Below are 19,828 nucleotides of genomic sequence, written 5' to 3'. Positions count from 1 at the left end.
AGAGTGAACATGTTGTATTGAAAGGGAAGTAAGGAAACCAGCCTGACAGAAAAAAAAAAAAAGACTGTAAATGTCTATGAGCATGAGGAAATGAGACCGGAGAGGTAATATGGTGCTATATTATTGAAGGCCTTAAAAGCCAGGCAAAAGAGTTTGGGCTTAATCCAGGAGTTACTGGGGAGCCATTGTAAGTTATTGAGCCTGTGGATAGTAAGATGAAAAAAAAATCCCATTAATCTTGCAGTGATGGGTAAGTTGATTAGAGGCAGGGTAGATTAGGAACTGTGAGATGATTAAAAATCAATAATCCAGGTTTCAGTCTTTTAATAGACTTTATTTTTTCAGACATTTTGGTATCTAATTTAAATCTCCCTTATAAATTTGATTCTATCTTCTTTTATCAGGAGCAATAGCCACTAAATCCTCCTCAAGTGTGTTATGTTGTAGTTCAAACGGTTTTGATTATATTAATCTTTCTGTGAAGAAACATTTCTAATCTTTTAATGATCCTTAAGGTTTTTCTTTGGGGCTGCTAGGTAGTACAGTGAATAGAGGGCTAAGCCGGAAATGAGGCAGATTCATCTTCTTGAATTCCAATCTTGCCTCAGACATTTACTAGCTGTGTGACTTCTCCAGGGTCATACAGTCCCTTAACCCTTAAAATAACATAAAGACTTACTAGGAATATTTGATAATATAATGATGATAATGATAAATTGTGATGATGATGGCTAGCTGTATATCGCATTAAGCTTTGCAAAGAACTTTACATATGCTGTCTCACAACCATGTAAGGTAGTTGCTATTATTACCCACATTTTATAGATGAGGAAATTGAGTCTGAGATGTTAAGTAACTTCTCCAGGGTCATACAGTTAAATATCTGAGGCAAGACTCAAACTCAAACTCTTGAAAGTGATTGATAATGAGCTTTTATAAGGGTCCTTCTTTCCTTTTGTCCTTCCTTCATTTCTTCTTTTCTTTCTTCCTGTACTGTTGTAAAGATGAAATGAGATAGTGTTTGTAATCAGCTTTGCAAATCTTTAGGTATTATATAAATCTTAGTATTACTACCACTGTTATTATTATTATTGCTATTATTACCAACCTTATAAAGTGAGTACTATTATTATTCCCATTTTACAGATGAAGAGGCTGGAACTGAATGACATTAAGTGATTTATTCAGGGTCACAAAGCTCAGTGTCTGAGCCACTTTATAGTGCTGTAATTAGGTGGTTTTGGAATTGATTGAATGGCTGTACCCAAAGAGTATGCCTTGATAGAGCTATGTCTATTTACAAGGAGGTCATTAGTCTAGTGTCCCAGGTATCTACCAGTTCTTGGCCTATACTATTTAACAATTTGGTCAGTTACTTGAATAAAGGGATAGATACCATCCTTGTTACATTTGCAGGTAACAAAAAGCTAGGAGGGATGTTGAATTACAAAATAAGGCCACAAAAAGTGCTCAAAAGAGAGATGGTTGGGCAAGTCCCTTAACCCTGTTTGCCTCAGTTTCCTCATCTGTTAAATAAGCTGAAGAAGGAAATGGCAAACCCCTCCAGTATTTTTGCCAAGAAAACCCCAAATGGGATCATGAAGAATTGGACTTAACTGAAATGACTGAACAACAACAACAACAACAATGTTTCTCTTGCTTTGGAAGTCCATTCAAGTTCCTTACTTCTCAGTATAACAATTTGTCAAGTAATTAATTAGCTGATTAATGAATTCAAGCATCAAAATGACTTAGTAGATAAAGAACCAGCCATTAAGTCAAGAAAACTTCAATTCATGGCCTGTCTCTGACAGGTTATATGGTTATATGACCATAGCAAGTCACTTAATCTCCCAGCTTCCCAAATTAAGTGGAAAATGGTGGAGTGATTTTTCCATATTGGATGCTCCCCACTGATAAAATCACAATTCTGAACCCTTCCAAAATGAAATTATCAACTAATGTTTTCATCAGCTTTCGCTCCCTTTGATTTTATAACTTCTACTCTTGCAAGACAAGAATTGTGCTTGAAAACTTGCTTCATACAATGCCTATCATATTATGGATTTTTTGTTGTTGTTCAGTTGTGTCTGACTCTTCATGACCCCATTTGGGGTTTTCTTGGCAAAGAGACTGGAATCACTTGCTATTTGCTTCTCCAGTTCATTTTACAGATGAGGAAATGGAGACAAACAGAGTTAAGGAATTGCCCAGGGTCACACAGCTAATAAGTTTCTGTATTTGAACTCATGAATACGACTTTTCCTTGACTCCAGGACTCACACTCTATCCGCTATATCACATAGTTGCTCCCATATTACTCCCATAGTACCAAATGCACAATAAATAATTTGAGATAATGGTAATCCCTTTTAGGTTATAGAGAATAAGTTGTCTTTTGGGATATAATAATAATGCTTAAATAAATGTTTTTAGCACATCACTAATCATCTTTTTAATATAAAACCAGGTTATTTTCAAAGGAAATGTGAAGAGATTGCAGAGCTTCATCATGAAGAATCGTGATGGTTTATGTAAATATGATGAACTGAATGCCACACCCTTGCATCATGCAGCTGCACAAGATCAAATTGAACTGCTGGAGATGATTATCAATGACTCCCAATTTGAAGGTAACTCAAGGTTTTGGCATGTATATACCCGAATGTTAACCAGTTCTTGTTCCATATAAGTCGATATCCCCTCAATAGAGCACAAATTTGAGAAGATGAAGAGAGTGAGTGGAGAAAGAAACCCTTCTTTGCAATGTATATGGACCAAAGCTCTCCAGTATATTCATGATGGATATACAGATTATGAAGAACAAATCCAATCTCAGATTTGGTGGTTTACTAGGTCCTGAAATGCCAGTTACACACTTATTCATTGTAGAAATTTATAGATAATATGTATATATGCACCCATGTACACATATTGGGACCCGCACACGTGATGTGTTTAAATATGTATACATTACATGTGTAATGTGTATGTATATACATATGCGTGTTTGTAAGTGAAAGGCAGTACAGCATAGCATGTAGAGAGCTGGCCTCAGTCAAAATACCTGGCATACCAGTCCTGTTTCTGGCAACCCACCGGCTATGTGACCATGGGCAAAGCATTTAACCTGTCACAGTTCTAGTCAGCTGCTTAAGACCGTAACCTGCAGGGCAGATGCCAATCTGCATTGCTAAAGAGAGTTCCTCTTCAAACAGTCCCTACACCAATGAAATAATAGTTCCACTCAGCAGCCAATTAGATTACTTCTCTCTATACCCATTTGTCTGTGTAGATATAGACATAGATTTACAATGTTTAAATTATGTAAAATATAAAAAAATTAGATGCATTCCCCTGTGAAATATGTTAGGAAATCTTTTTGAGCTAAGATATTTGTTCCCTAAGGGGTGAATTTCTCCAAATTAAACACAAAGCAAACTTCACTGGGAAATGTTCAGTTGTCTCTTCCTTTGGTAGGGACTGGGTCTTGGTTTTCTTTATGTTGATCACTGTCTCTTAGTACCTTATGTTCAGTAGGCATTCAGGAAAAACTTGTTGATTTGTTGATAGAGGGCTGAAGCTGATTGTGTTTTTATTAAGTCATTTGAGAGAAATGATTATTAAATATTCAATTATTGGGAAGATCCAGGTGATTTTTCCCTTCCCAGATCCTCAGGCTCTACTAGGCCAAGCCAACATCTGAAGAACATTTGATGGATGAGATTGCCCAAATCCCTAGGGTACATGTGTTTTGCTCTTAGGTGGGAGTTGCTGCCCCACTGAACTAGAAAACCTTATAAAGGATTTAATCTAAGGTGAGTTCTGGCCGATTGTGTTCTGGTCAGCCAGGTCTGAGCAGAGGTGGAAACCCTTTTGTCTAGATTGCCCTAGGCAGGGGTAGCCTAGATCAGAGATAAATCTCTTAGCCCAAGACTGAGTTATCAGAGTCAAGTCCCCTAGCCCCTCATTAGAATAAACCTACCTCTCGTTATACTTTTCACTATTCTCATTAATTTATTTAAAATTTATTTTATTTTTAATTTATGGAATAAAACAAACATTTCTAAAACAGTATAATTAAAAATATGATTGCACATGAAACTGCAAATCTACTATGCACAACTTGCTATTCCTTTCAAATGTACAACAAAATTATCATATACATTTTTTTCCTTTTTTCTTCCTTCTCCCTACCCCCTGCCCTAGAGATGTCTACCATTAGACAGGAACACTCATTCTTCCAAGGGCATATAAGCATTCAGTGGGTTCCATGATTGGTCTTTGGCATTTGAGAGTGTCACTGACTCCTTTTATTAATTATCTACTAACATGATTAATAAAATGATTAATTACCCAGAAACTATGTCTCTTGAACTTTTTATACATCATACAGTATAGCCAGAGGAAAGTGTATTGCTTGCATTTTATGCTGCTTTTTTTTTTCTCCTAGGACTGAATGTACTGGATATTTCAGGAAATACCCCTTTGCACTGGGCCACTGAAAAAAAACAGGTTGAAAATGTTAAGTTTCTTCTCAGCAAAGGAGCTAATCCAAACATTTGCAACAACAATTTGGTGGCACCCCTTCACCTAGCTATTCAATGTTTTTATAATGAAATAGTGAAGGTAAGGCTGCCATCAGACGTATGGACGTATTTGTGTCTAAAGTGTGTGTGTGTGTGTGTGTGTGTGTGTGTGTGTGTGTGTGTGTAAAGTGTGTGGGTATGCCTGGGTATGTACAATTCATAAATCGTTTTCAAAATGTGGTTTCTGAAGGTGGATCAGATTGACCTGCCAACTCAGAATAAATAGAAATCATGTGACTAGGAACATTTCTAAACAACTTAAATGAATCACCCTCTGAATAGCATGGGAATTAGCAATGTTGTTTTCAGTGCTCTTGGAAATGGTCATTCATAGTATCATTTTCTGCAATGGTTGACAGAATCACACCATCATCATGAAAACAGAAAAGGGGGTAGAGTAGGATCACACAGGACAGAAGGCCAATATATATACACACACGTACACGTATACATATATGTATATGTGTGTATGTATATATGTGTGCATGTGTGCATGTGTATGTATGTATGTGTATATGCATGTATATGTATGCATATATATTTTTTATGTTTCATGGATTAAAAGATGCATTAAGTCATGCATTAAAAACTAATTAACTCAGAAGGATCAAGTCAAATCAAGTCACAAGCATTTATTAAATACCAGCTACCATGAAAACTACTCAGGATAAAACGACAAGGCAAAAAAGGCCTAGTTCTCAGTCTACTGGGAAAGACAACATGTAATCAACTTTGTAATAATAAGATGTATACTGGATAAGTTGTTGCTAATGATTTGGGAGAAGTCTCTAGCATGAAGAAGGATTATTTCTTATAGAAGCTGGGATTTTAGCTGGGACTTGAAGGAAGTTGGAGATGAAAATGAGGATAAGAGAATTTCAGACTGAAGGGCAATCAGTGAAAAAGCCCAGAGTTGGAAGATGGAGTGTCAATTTCCAAGAATCAACAAGGAGGCTAGTGTCACTGGAGGTGGTGTATGTTAGGAGGAATAAGGTATGAGATGATTGGGAAATGTAGGAAAGGGGCAGATTATAAATGGCTCTGAATTTCAAATAGTTGCTTTTATATTTGATTCTGGAGGTAACAGAGAGAAGATTAACTGGTCATATAGCCAAAGGGAGGGATAATAGAACTTGTACATTGACATATTGAGTGGACTAGAAGACCTCCAACATGTTGGATGCATGCTCTCTATAGGATTTTTTTAAAAATGTGCACAAAAGTTGCTCCAAATGATATGCAGAAAGGTTACATTCTCTGCCATTCTCCTCTAATGATATCAGATATCGCAGTCCCATATACAAAAGAGTGCTGGCCATGGAGTGAGGAGTAACCTCCTTTCAAGTCCTAGGTCTTTTATTTACTAACTCTGTGATCCAGGATAAATTACTTACCCTCTCCCAGCCTCGTTTCTTCACCTCTAAAATGAGGAAAATAATAATTGGATTATTTGCCTCTCAAAGTTGTCATGACAGAAGAACTTCATTAATCTCTATAAAATATATATACCTCTGTGTCATCATTTTTTCAGTATTGGAATATCACATTGACTGAAGTAGAAATAGTCCTGTCAGTGTAGGAAGGACCATATTTCAAACCTGGAACACATTTTCTGATTAAAAAACAAAACAAAAACCTTAAAAATGGTGGCTTATTTAGCTTACCTTGTAACCATTGGCACCTCTAGTCATAGGACATGGAGTGGCAACCTGGCATTCTCGATAGCGGATTGGCCGTCAAACCAAGATGATCTAGTTTTGAGGCCCACCTTTGACTTATCCTGTCTGTGTGACACTGTACACATTATTTCATTTCTTGGTTACCCCCTGGGAAACTCTCTAAGATACAGCAGGCAACATTCTGTCTTAGTGGTGGGAGCTTCCAACTCAGACGAAGTCACAGAGTTGGCAAAAAGTAAAAATTAAAAAATTGTAGACAAGTTGTGGATTTGAACTGATATCAGGAGTTTCTATATTGATTAATCATATGTCTGGATCAAAACAATAATAAGACTCTCATTTTTTTCTTTTAAAACTGACCGATAACATTTGACCTTTTAATAATTTCAATTTTATAAGTAAGGCAAATGGGAAATTAAAAAAATTCCTAACAATATGATGTATTTTCTACTGCATCTCACTGCCCTATTTCATCTTTCTCTCTTCCCTCATTGCTTATCTTATGCCTTCATTTCTTTGTCTTCTTCCATCTCCATAATATATGTAAAGTGTTTTGTAAACCTTAAACACTATAAAAATATTAGTTACTGTTTTCTTCTAGAAGTTGATGTTGTTCATCTCCTCATACTAAGGCTGTCGGACTAAACAAGAAAAAGCCTGGGGACCTGGTGTTGAGGAGTATTAGGGATTTGGGTTGATCCTAGGGATTTAAGTCCAAGCATTTATCGAGTACATAACCAAGCACTCTAAGCAACTACTTACAAACAAGACAATACAAGGTAAACTGAAGATGATTATCAGTGGGCTTAGCATTTTGCACTAACATTGAGAAGCATTATGAAAGGCTTTTTATAGAAGGTGGGATTTTAGCTGGGCCTTGACACAAACCAGGGAATGCACAAGCAGGTGATAAAGAGGGAGAAGATTTGAGGCATAGGTGATAGTCAGTGAAAATGCTCAGTCAGAAGATGGAGTGTTAGTGTGTAAGAAATAGGAAGGAGGACAGTGTTAATGGATTGTAGAGCAGGTGGTGGGTAGTAAAATGCAAGAAGACTGGAGTTTTGGAAGGAGCTGTATTATGTGAGTTTTAATGGCTAAGCAGACAATTTTATATGTGATCTTGGAGTCAATAGGTAGCCACTTGATTTGATTAAGGTGGGGGAAATGATAAGGTCATATCACAGTTAGGAAGATCATTTTGGCAGCTGGGTGAAGAATGGTCTAGATTGGGGAAAGACTTGAGATAGGGAAACCAAATAGGACATTGCAATAGTTTAGTCATGATGTAATGAGGGCCTTTCAGGATGTTGTCAGGAGAGAAGGGGGCAGATATGAGAGGGATTATGAAGGTAGACATGATAGGATTTGGCAACTGGTTGGATATGGGAGTAAAAGAGTGAGGAGTCAAGGATGTCACTTAAATTGAGAGCCTGGATGATGGAGGTATCTTTGATCATAATAGAGAAGTTAGGAAGAATGGAAGGTTTTGGAAGTAAGGTAATGGGTTCAATTTTGGACATATTGAACTTAAGATGTCTGAGACATCTAGTTTGAGATTTCTAACAGTTATTTGGAGATGTGAGATTGGAGGTTAGGTGAGGTAGAGGCTGGGCAAAGATCTGGAAATCATCTGTTTAGACCCACCACAAAGTAGACCCAAGGAATCCATATTAAAACATAACCTTTGTAGCATTTTCAACTTGACAGAAATCCCTAGTATGGTTATAAAACTGATATGACTTCCAGGTCCGAAGCAAACTGGTACCTTCAGCATACTTCCCTGAATATAACTCTTGGATTCATCCAGGAATGACCCAAATTTTCAAAGAGCCATTAATTCCAGCATTTCAGTTTATAGAAGTAATTGATTTATGGTCTTAGTCCTATTTTATTCCTACTCCTTTGCTCTTGTTAATAGATCAAATAATAGTAAGGTTTGAAAGAGAAGACTAGGTAGCCACTTCTTCATCACTCCTACTTCTAGAATCTCCTAATGAAATGACCAGCTGACCTATGAGATCTTTGCTGACCTTGAGTAGCTTTGATTTTGGAATATCATCAACAAATAGGGTTCACACTCCATAAATGTAAAAATTACTATATAAACCTTACTTGATTTTTAAATAAAGCTTTTGTGAATGCTTATTTTACATTCATTAAATAAGTTGTAATTTTGATTCTTGATAATTTTATTTTCTTCTTTACATAGGTTTTGATTGAGAATAGTAGTACTGATGTTAATTTGATAGGAGAAAATGGAAACACACCCCTGTTGCTGGCCTGCTCCAAAGATAATAGTGAAGCACTAAAACTCTTGGTTTGTATCATGATTTTATTTTTTCATTGGTCTCTATTTTAGTTCAGTGTATACTGTTAATGGTTGCCATTATGTATATGATGTGACCAAAGCATCTTGAAAGTATTCTTAGCAGGGACTTTGTTTTTAACTCTTGCGATGACCAGAATGTAGCATTTCCACAACTATTGAAAAAGTCTTGTGGCTATTATGGATTTTTTGAAGTTGAGTTTATGTTACTATCCTGTTCAAAGTGCCATAATCATTTCCTCAACGGAAGTAATATTGGCAGCTAGATGATACAGTGTTGGACTTGAAGTCAAAAATATATCAGTTTAGAGCCAGAGATTTCCACAGTAGGTTGATAGCTCAGTTTCAAACTAGCAAAGTATTGTGTTAGGATGGCACCTGGTATAGTAAAAAGAACTCTGGACTTGGAATCAGGAGTCCATTTTTCAAAACTAGGCTCTGATATTTACAAGTTTTATGACTTTAAGCAAATCACTTCACATCATTGAACTTTAAGGTAATAATATTTGCATTATAGACCTCATAGACCTGTTACAGAGAAAGTGCTTTGTAGTCCCTAAAGTATTAAGAAATTATGAGTTGTCATTAGCACTTATTATAGAAGGTGCACACAATTTTTTTTCTAGTATTTTATTATTTTAGACTGCATGATTAGGGTATTGCTAAAAACACAGTCTGTCTGGATTTCAACAAGGGATTTGGTGAAGTTTCTCCTAATACCTTAGCGGGAAAGATGAAGAAATGAAAATATATGGTCAGATGATAGTCCATCTAGGTACATTTATAACTGGAATAATGATCATACTAAAGAGTACTAACTAATGGTTGTCAGCCTAGAGGAAGATATCTTATACATGACTTTTTATTGAGCCTCATTGTATTCAACATTTTTAACTTTTTTGGTGAAGGCACACCTATGAATTTTGCAGAAAGAGATAGCTAATACATTGGATGATGGAATAAAGTTCCCAGAAGATCTAAAGTGCCTAGATCATAAGATCAAAGGACCTAGAGTTAGAAGGATGTTAGGAGATCATCTCATCTACATCCTCTTTTTTTAAATCAATGAATAAATAACTATACAAAACTAACAAAATGAAATTTAATAGAGATCATTGTGAGGTCATAATCTTAAATTCATGAATTCAACTTCTCCAGAACACCAACTGCACCAGTCACAGTTTAACAGCAATGAATGAGAAAAAAGATTTAGGGGTCTTAGTTGGCCCCTGTAGGAGTCAGCATGGTGATGTATTTTTTTTCCAAAGTTAATGTAAACTAGGACTGCTTTAATAGAAGCAAAACAAGTGAAATGCTAATGATATCTTATTTTATGCTGGTCAGAATACTTCTGGACCTTTGTGTTCAAAACTAGGTATCATTTTTATCTTATATTTTATTTTCAATTCTGTTTTCAGTTCTGAATTCTCTTCCTTGCTACTCTCATTTCCCATCTATCAAGAAGGCAAAGAAAAAATACCACAAATAAGAATAGTCAGGCAAAACAAATTGCTGCATTAGCCATGTCTGAAAGAAAGAAAAAGAAAGAATAAAGTATGCTTCAATTTTCACTCTGACTCTATCAGCTTCAGAGGTAGATACCATGTTTCTTCATGAGTCCTTTGGACTCAAAGTTGATTTATTGCTGTTCATTTGTTTCAGTGATGTCTTACTCTCTGTGACCCCATTTGGAGTTTTCTTGGCAAAGATACTGGAGAGGCTTGCCATTTTCTCCTCCAGTTCATTTTACAGATGAGGAAACTGAGGCAAACAGGGATTAAATAACTTGCCCATGGTCACACAGGTAGTAAGTGTCTGAGGCCAGATTTGAACACATGAAGATGTCACCATGCTGAACACTCTATCTGCTCTGCTAGCTAGCTGCCCTGTCAAAGTTAATTATCTTTGCAATATTGCTATTATTTTTCTGAGTCTGCTTATATCTCTTTGTATCAGTTAATATAAGTTTTCCAAGGTTTTTCTGAAACCATGTCCTTCATTATTGTTTTAAGTACAATTATATTCCATTACATTCTTATGGGGCAGGTAGATGTTACAGTGAATAGAGCATGAGGCTTGAAATCAGGATGACTCACTTTCATGAATTCAAATCTAGCCCCAGACAATTCCTCGCTATGTGACCCTGGTCAAGTCACTTAACCCTACTTGCCTAGTTCCTCATCTGTAAAATAAACTGGAGAAGGAAATGACAAAAACTCCAATATCTTTACCAAGAAAACCCAAATGGGGTCATGGAGAGTTAGACATGACTGAAAAATGACCTAACAACAAAATTCATATGCCCTAACTTGTTCAACTATTCCCTGATTGATGAGCATCCCTTTGGTTTCCAGTTTTTTTTGACACCACAAAAAGAGTTTCTATAAATATTTTTGTACAAGTGGATCCTTTCCTTCTTTCTTTGATCTCACTGGAGTCACTGGGTAACAGGGTAGGTACAGTTTCATATCTTTTAGGGTATAATTCCAAATTGCTTTACAAAATGATTGGACTAGGTCATAGTATAACCTATTTTCCCACAGTACCCTCCCCAACTTTTGTCACCTTCCTTTTTTGTCATCCTAGACAATCTGATAAGTGTGAAGTGACACTCCAGAGTTGTGTTAATATGACTTCTCTGATTGTCAGTGATTTAGAGCATTTTCACATGGCTATTGATAGCTTGAATTTCTTCTTCTAAAAATTGCCTATTTATATCCTCTGACCATTTATCAGTTGGGGAGTGGTTCTTACTCTTATAAATTTGTAGATGCCATATTTTAAAAGGAATATTAATAAAATCCCAAATTAAAGGCTTATCCAATCTTTACCTTCCCTGGAAGGTGACTAACTTAATGTTCAGGGACACAAAAGCAACTTTGAGGATTATCTAGCCTTATAGTTTATATTCTTCCTTTCTCTTGCAGGCCACTTTTAAACTAATTCATTCTTCCCTACCAGTGAGTGAAATGATGAAACATAATTAATTAAAAACAATCAATTCTGTTTTTACTATCAATCTATGTTAAATGTATTTTGGAAAGGGGTAGTAGAAAATCATTTCCTAAATATAAGCTTTCTCCATGAAAGGGCTTCTATGATTCAGCAACAGCACTAGCCTCTTGATACTGTGTTTTAATTGAGATAAATGCATTTAATTAGGGCCTTCCTTGAGTATATTCCTTTGTATAATAACAAGAAGGATTTAGAGTTGAAGTGACAGAGTGACATTTTAAAAACAGAATAGTGATCTTATTGGAAATCGACTTCATTGTGCTAAAGAGTTCAAAGAAGATTCCATTGAAGTCTGAATTGTTATCTCTACCTTATTTGTTTCATCTTTTGATAATTTTTATTATGCTGCCGTATCCCACCCTAGGTAACAGAATTCTGTCTTTAATGGTTTTTATCTGGTTTCCTGAAGTTTTTCTTAGACATTTTTCATTTAGCAACGAATCTAACTACTGTGCTTGAACCTTAGTACTGGCTAAATAGTCTGTAAGAAGAGACGAGAACCATTATCCATTTTTACCCAACTTCCCACTGGGGACTATATAATTTGACTTCATTCTGGATTTTTTCAGGTGGATAATGGGGCAAAAATATGTAAACCAAACAAATTTGGATGTTACCCAGTGCACACAGCTGCTTTTTCAGGTTCCAAGAAATGCATGGAAATATTGTTAAAGTTTGGTAAGTAAAGGCATTTATGTAGTAGATAGCAATAATAAACTTACTATTCCTTCAATGGATATTGTGATTTATATTATTTTTCAACAACACTTACTGTATGCATATAGGTAAGATTTTATTCTTATTTTTCATATTTTGTGACATTTCAGATTATATATTTAAGTAATATTCCATTTGGTTTTCTTCTGAAGGTGAAGAACAAGGATATTCCAGGCAAAGCCAAATTAATTTTCTCAATAATAAAAAAGCAAGTCCCCTCCATTTTGCTGTTCAAAGTGGTGACTTAGAAATGATTAAAATCTGCCTGAAAAATGGAGCACATATTACACTAGAGGAGGTAATTTTTCATACTTTTTTAATCACAGTTATATATTTTATTTTTATAAATTGCTTCCCAAGTATGTTTATAGCTCCATGATCACTGAGTAAGGAGTAAATGAATATAGTAATAAATGAAACATAAGCAAAGCAGAATAAAGTCAAAAGTTAAGCTTTTAGTTGGGTGTGAAGGACTTCTTAAAACATAAAATAGCTTCTAAATAATGGTTACATTAGGGGAAAAAAGATAACCAGTCCTGCTGCCATGATGTTAGGTGGCAAAGAGAAGTAGAAAGAGATTTTAAAATTAGCTGAATGTTTAGCAAATTCATTTATCATGAATAATGAACATATTTATGGTAATTAAAACATCATTAGTCTTAGATTATATTAATTAAAGCATTATATCTACATCAAGGGAAGTAATATTCTGTCCAAATCAAACCATATCTAAAATATAAGTACAGTTCTAGATGCCATGATTTAGAAAATTTATTAATAAAGATAGTGTGGTGTAGTGGGTAGAGTGTTTACTTTGGAGTTAGGACTACCTGGGTCTAAATCTTGCCTATGATATATACTGATCAAATCATTTGAAGCAAGTCACTTAATGTTCTAGTGCCCTAGGCACTGTTCTAAGATTAAGTGGAAAGTTACTGATCTGCATGGTTGAGAGCATAAGTGAAATCGAGGGGAAGGGAGAGAAAGATATTCTTCATCAGGAGCTCCCTACAATAATGAAATGGTGGGTCTGGAAAAAAAAATAATAGCGGATGTAAAGGTGGGTGAATTAGGATGGCTATGGATTTGAAATACATTCCCAAAAAGGAATCTTTAAAGGAACTGTGGATGTTTAGTTTAAGGAATAGGAAACTAAGAGAATGAGGACATTTTAATATAATTCTGTGTTATGGTGATATTCCAATATTTGAATTATTGTAATGTAGAAACTATTGTCATTTTCCTGTGTCACTTCAGAAGGTAGAAGTAGGTTGAGTGAGAAGATGATATTGAGGAATGCACTTCAGCCTAGCATAAGAAATGGCTTTCCAACAAGGAATGTCCAATAATGGAATGACTGATCTAATAAAAATAAGAAGTTTCCCATGATTTAAGCATTTGAGTAGATTCTGGATGATTATCTACCAGATGTATTAATAAAAATCATTATATTGTGTGAGAAGCTAGATGAGACGAATTATGAATTTCCTTCTAAGATGCTGATTTTTACCATTTTAATTTGGGAGAATGAGGCCATTCCACACAATGTAAATATTCCTTAACTTTGAGGCTCAAAAACCACAGATAAGATATAAACCTAAAGCTTACCAAGATATAAAAATGGAGGCCACTGAGTTGATCTTATATCACTAAATTGTGCCTTCTATGCCAAACTTTCTTTTTCTTTTTCTTTTTGTTTTACATTCCTATTTATAGAATGGGAAATGCACAGCTCTTCATTTTGCTGCCACTCAGGGAGCAACTGAGATTGTAAAACTGATGATATCCTCTTATTCTGGCAGTGATGATATTATTAATACAGTAGATGGAAATAATGAGACGTTGCTTCACAGGTAAGAAGATTTTTTCTTCTCCCGGTTATTGTTTCATGGTCTTTGTACTTTTGCTTTTTAAACCACCTTACACTAAAATGACTACACAGATGAAACACATGGTTAAATTAGCTCTATGGAGAATTAAGGTTCATCCTAATTAGTTAATTAGAGGTACTATTTCTCTCTGGAATCAAAGTAGGAAGTTAAATAGATTTTCACAAGAGAGAAGTGTCTAGTGGCAATCTAGCAGCAAATGCCATTGAGATTTTGACACCAGTGAGTGAGTTGAACCGTGTATCACCTAGATACAAAAGAAGGCCCTTATGCAACAATTAACCTGTGTACCATACTCTTGACTATAAACTCTTAACAGACCTTCCAGCCTCCTTATTCACTTACAATCAAGGGCAAAGTTCTCATTTTTCTCTTTCATGGTAATTTTTTTTCTTCATTCAAAAGCAGAAATGGGGAGTGGAGCCAAGATGGCAGAGTAAAAGGAGTGACTTGCATGGACTCTCCCCCAAACCCCTCCAAATACCTGTAAAAATAGCTCTAAACAAATTCTAAAACAAAGGAACCCACAAAAAGACAGAGTGAAACAAATTTCCCACTCAAGACAACCTGGATGGTTGATGGGAAAAGTCTGTTGTGCCAGGCTGGAAGTGGAGCGCAGTTCAGTATGGATTGCACAGGCAAAGACCTGGCCTCAGCAAACTGGAGCAGGTCTCAGGGGACTGAATCATGGGCAGCTGTGGCAGTTTCCAGACTTCTCAACCAACAAATGCCAAGGAAAACTTAGAAGGTCAGTAGGAAAGGTCTGTTGGACCTGTGTGAGAGTGGAGTGCCTTCCAACCCCAGTCTCGGCACAGCCCCAGAGCAATGACTGCTTCCAGAACTCTAGGCCCACAGACTGTGGGGGTATCAAGCAGCTGATCAGAGGGGTATTGCAGGGATCTCTTTGCTGGTGCTGAGGCTGGATTCTCTTGCTTTGCCCCTGCTTAGAACTGAGTCACAGTCCCGGGAGGCGGTCCTGGGGCTAGTGCTGGCATGGTGGAGCTTGTGGCAGTGGTGGAGAGGGAATACTCCTCAAAGTTCAAAGGCAGAAGAGAGTGCTTATGGTCACTCATAGACCAGAGCACAGACTAGGAAAGGAGTAAACACCTTGCCTTTGATCATACCACCTTGGAAAAACTGAAAATTTATAGGTCCCTAGAAGTATCTCTGAAAACAGCTACACAAAACCATGAAGCTTGGGAAAATACACCCTCCACACTAGAAGCAGAGCCCTACTTTAACAAAGTTTAAAAGTCAAGTAATTGGCTGGGAACATGAGCAAACAATGCAAAAAAAATCAGATTATAGAATCTTACTTTGGTGACAAAGAAGATCAAAACATGTTATCAGAAGAAGACAACAAAGTCAAAACTCCTACATCCAAAGTCTCCAAGAAAAATATGAATTGGTCCCAGGCCATGGAGGAGCTCAAAAGGATTTTGAGAAGCAAGTAAGAGAAGTAGAGGAAAAACTTGAAAGAGAAATGAGAGTGATGCAAGAAAATCATGAAAAACAAGTCAACAGCTTGCTACAGGAGACCCAAAAAAAATACTGAAGAAAATAACACCTCAAAAAATAGCCTAACTCAAATGGCAAAAGAGGTCCAAAAAGCCAATGAGGAGAAGAATGCCTTAAAAAGCAGAATTGGCCAAATGGAAAAGGAAGTCCAAAAGTTCATGAAAGAAAATACTTTCTTAAAAATTAGAATGGAGCTAGTGACATTATAAGAATCAAGACAATGTAAAACAAAACCAAAAGAATGAAAAAAATAGAAGACAATGTGAAATATCTTATTGTAAAACCAACTGACCTGGAAAATAGATCTAGGAGAGATAATTTAAAAATTATTACACTACCTGAAAGCCATGATTCAAAAAAGAGCCTAGACATCATCTTTCAAGAAATGATCAAGGAAAATTGCCCTGATATTCTACAACCAGAGGGTAAAATAGAAATTGAAACAATCTACCAATCACCTCCTAAAAGAGATCCCAAGAGGAAAACTCCTAGGAATATTGCAGCCAAATTCCAGAGTTCCCAGGTCAAGGAGAAAATATTTCAAGCAACTAGAAAGAAACAATTCAAGTATTGTGGAAACACAATCAGGTTGACGCAGAATTTAGCAGCATCTACATTAAGGGACCAGAGGGCTTGGAATATGATATTCTGGAGGGCAAAGGAGATAGGATTACAGCCAAGAATCACTTACTCAGCAAAATTGAATATAATTCTTCAGGGGGAAAGTGGACATTCAGAGAAATAGAGGACTTTCAAGCATTCTTGATGAAAAGACCAGAGCTGAATAGAAAATTTGACTGTCAAATACAAGACTCAAGAGAAGCATGAAGAGGTAAACAGGAAAGAGAAATCATAAGGGACTTTTTAAGGTTGAACTGTTTATATTCCTACATGGAAAGATGATATTTGCAACTCATGAGACCTTTGTCAATAGTAGGGTAGTTGGAGGGAAAAAATTATATGTATTGATAGATTGATAGATTGATAGATAGAGGGCACAGGGTGAGTTGAAGATGAATGGGTGATATCTAGAGAATAAAATTAAGAGGTGAGAGAGAATTATACTGGGAGAAGGAGAAAGGGAGAGGTAGAATGGGGTAAATTATCTCATATAAAACAGACAAGAAAAAGCTTTTACAGTGGAAGGGAAATGGGGGGAGGTGAGAAGGAATGAGTGAATCTTACTCTCATCAGATTTGGATTAAGGAAGGAATAACATATGCACTGAATTGGGTAGGGAAATCTATCTTACCCTATAGGAAAATAGGGGAGAAGGGGATAAGAGAGGAGGGGTGATGGAAGGGAGGGCAGATTGGGGAAGGGGATAATCAGAAGCAAACACTTTTGAGGAGGGACAGGGTCAAAGGAGAGAATAGAATAAATGAGGGGTGGGATAGGATGAAAGAAAATAGTTAGTTTTTCACAACATGACTATTATGGAAGTGTTTTGCATGACTATGCATGTATAACCTGTATTGAGTTGCTTGCTTTCTCAATGAGGGTGGGTGGGGAGGAAGGAAGGGAGAGAATTTGGAACCCAAAGTTTTAAAAACAAATGTTAAAAATTGTTTTTTATATGAAACTGGGAAATAAGATATACAGGCAGTGGGGTATAGAAATCTATCCCGCTATACAGGAAAATAGAAGAGGAAGGGTATAAGAGAAGGGGGGTGGTGGTAGAAGTGAGGGCACATTGGGGGAAGGGGTATTCAGAATGCATGCCAACTTGGGGTGGGAGTGGAGGGGAGAGATGGGGAGAAAATTTGGAACTCAAAATCTTGTGGGAGTGAGTGTTGAAAACTAAAAATCAATAAATTTTTTTAAAAAGCAGAAATGGTGACCACAGGCCCTTGTAAGTATATTTGAATAAATATTTATATTCTTTTCACCTGTTAGTATAGGTATACTGTGTATGTGTATGTGTATGTGTATGTGTATGTGTATATACACACACATATATAAATATACAGCATATATGTATATGTAAATGTGTATGTGTATATATACATATACACATTATATTAATGTGTACATACATATATGTGTGTGTGTATATATATATGTACATATATATAACATTTACTGATAACAAACTAGTCCCCTTATCCTTTCATTTAAATGAATTTGTTTGGTTTGTTTTTATTGAAAATTTTCCTGGTACAAAATATCGAGAGGCCAAATGGCTTAGTGGATAGAGAGTTGGGCCAGATAGAAAGAAGGCATGGATTCAAATCTTGCCTCTAACACTGATTAGTTGCATGACCACGGGAAAAAATTGCTTAAGTCAAGTCAGCAAACATCTGTTAAATGTGTAATGTCTGCTGTAGAACACTGTGGATACAAAGAGACTCAAAAATAGTTCCTGCCCTCTAAAAATTCACATTCTAGCGAGGAAGACAATATACGATCAACAGTGGGATAAGGTGCTTGGCCTGGAGTCAGGAATATGTGAGTTCAAATCTGGCCTTAGTTACGGAGCAGCTGTGTGATCCTGGACAAGTCATTTAACCTCTATTTCACTCAGTTTCCTCAACTGTAAAATAGGGATAATAATAGCCTAGCTCACAGGATTGTTGTGAGGATCAAATAATTTTATATTTATAAAGCACTTAGCACAGTGCCTGGCATGGGTTAGGTGCTATATAAATGCTTATTCCCTCCCTTCCTTACCCTATCTATGTACAAAATGTATATGGGCTAAATTGTAGGTAGGCAGCTAGGTGGCATAGTGGATAGTGTGCCAGGCCTGGAATTAGAAGACCTGAGTTCAGATCAACCTCAGATACTTACTTGCTGTGTGACCCTGCACAATTCACTTAATCTTGTTTGCCTTAGTTTCCTCATTTGTAAAAATGAACTGGGCAAGGAAGTGGCAAACTACTCTAGCGTCTGGCCAAGAAAACACTAAATGGAGTCTTGAAAAGTCATATACAACCGAAAAATGACTTAACAACAAATTATAGGTGACTTCAGAGGGAAAACTGAATTGAGGGGCTTAAGCTCTCTGAGTTTCAGATTCCTCATGTGGGGACAATAATTCATGTAGTACTTTCAGGCTCAAACAAATTAGTCTATGTAAGATATTTTGCCAGCCTTATAATGCTCTGTCAACATTAGTTATTATCCAAATTTTCTTTTAGGTTGATATATAGAAGTCAGCCTTTTGACTTTGGTAAAAATTCACTTTTTATATATTGATGCTCACCAAGTTAGTTGTGTTTTTTTTTTCCTGAGAAGTAATTCACAGGTGACCTCTACATTATGTACCATGACCAGTCAGTTACATGAAATCTATGTATAGTACACTAGTTTTCAGTGTAAGGCTTTAAAGTGTGCATTTTATCTCAGGATGGATGACAACTGTTTCTCTAGGATCTTAGATCAGGTTCATGCCCTCCATAGTGAGACTGAAACTAGCCTGGGGTATCTGTAACTAATTCAAGGATGTATGATGTCAGATTGAAATAGTTTGTTACCTGTCTGATGGAGCCTTGGGACCCCACCTTGGTATGGCTAGACATAGGGGTGTCCCTTTGGTAGATCCAATTTCTTATAACCCAATCTGTCCAAGACTGCCCATACCCTACTGAGGCTGTTCTTTATATTTCTACAGATTTTTATAAGATCACCCACCAGAGTACTATAGAGAGGGGTGTGCCAAAACCACCTCTAATTAGCTTACAGAGCCTATTTATTGTATCTTCAGTGTGAGCATTTACACCCCAAAAATCAGCAGTGCTACAAATCAATCAGTCCACAAGCATTTGTTAAACTTACTATGTGTCAGGCGTTGTGCCTGATTTATTGTTTTGTTGATTGTCTAGACTTAGGAAAGTGTTAATAATGCAGATAAAACTGAAAAGTGTGTGCACATATGTTTTATTGTTTTTTTCCTGGGAGTTTGGTTAAATATTTACCAGCAGACCTTTTTATAACTCTATAAACATTGCTTGGACTCACCAGAAGTGCAGCAGAAAGCTCAGAGAAGGAAGTCATCAGCAATCTGGAAGTATGGTGACTGTAAAATAATAATAATGATGATGATGGCGATGATGATGATGATGATGATGATGATGATGATGATGATGATGATGA

General features: G+C 36.3%; 1 protein-coding gene across 1 annotated transcript in view; it reads left to right on the top strand.

The window, feature by feature from the left end:
• The window catches only part of LOC114054025 (transient receptor potential cation channel subfamily A member 1-like), a 75,152-nt gene that overhangs the window by 7,641 nt on the left and 47,683 nt on the right, over window positions 1–19,828 (top strand). Inside the window, exons 2-7 of the mRNA XM_027877101.1 lie at window positions 2,471–2,633; window positions 4,454–4,629; window positions 8,478–8,585; window positions 12,179–12,287; window positions 12,479–12,624; window positions 14,043–14,179. Of these exons, the coding sequence (XP_027732902.1) occupies window positions 2,471–2,633; window positions 4,454–4,629; window positions 8,478–8,585; window positions 12,179–12,287; window positions 12,479–12,624; window positions 14,043–14,179 (839 nt within the window). The remainder of the gene's footprint in view (window positions 1–2,470; window positions 2,634–4,453; window positions 4,630–8,477; window positions 8,586–12,178; window positions 12,288–12,478; window positions 12,625–14,042; window positions 14,180–19,828) is intronic.

The sequence above is a fragment of the Vombatus ursinus genome, unplaced genomic scaffold, assembly GCF_900497805.2.
Source record: "Vombatus ursinus unplaced genomic scaffold, bare-nosed wombat genome assembly UNPS02014812.1, whole genome shotgun sequence".
Taxonomy (NCBI): Eukaryota; Metazoa; Chordata; class Mammalia; order Diprotodontia; family Vombatidae; genus Vombatus; species Vombatus ursinus.
Note: the sequence above shows the minus strand (reverse complement) of the source record. Positions and strands in the feature narration are given on the sequence as shown.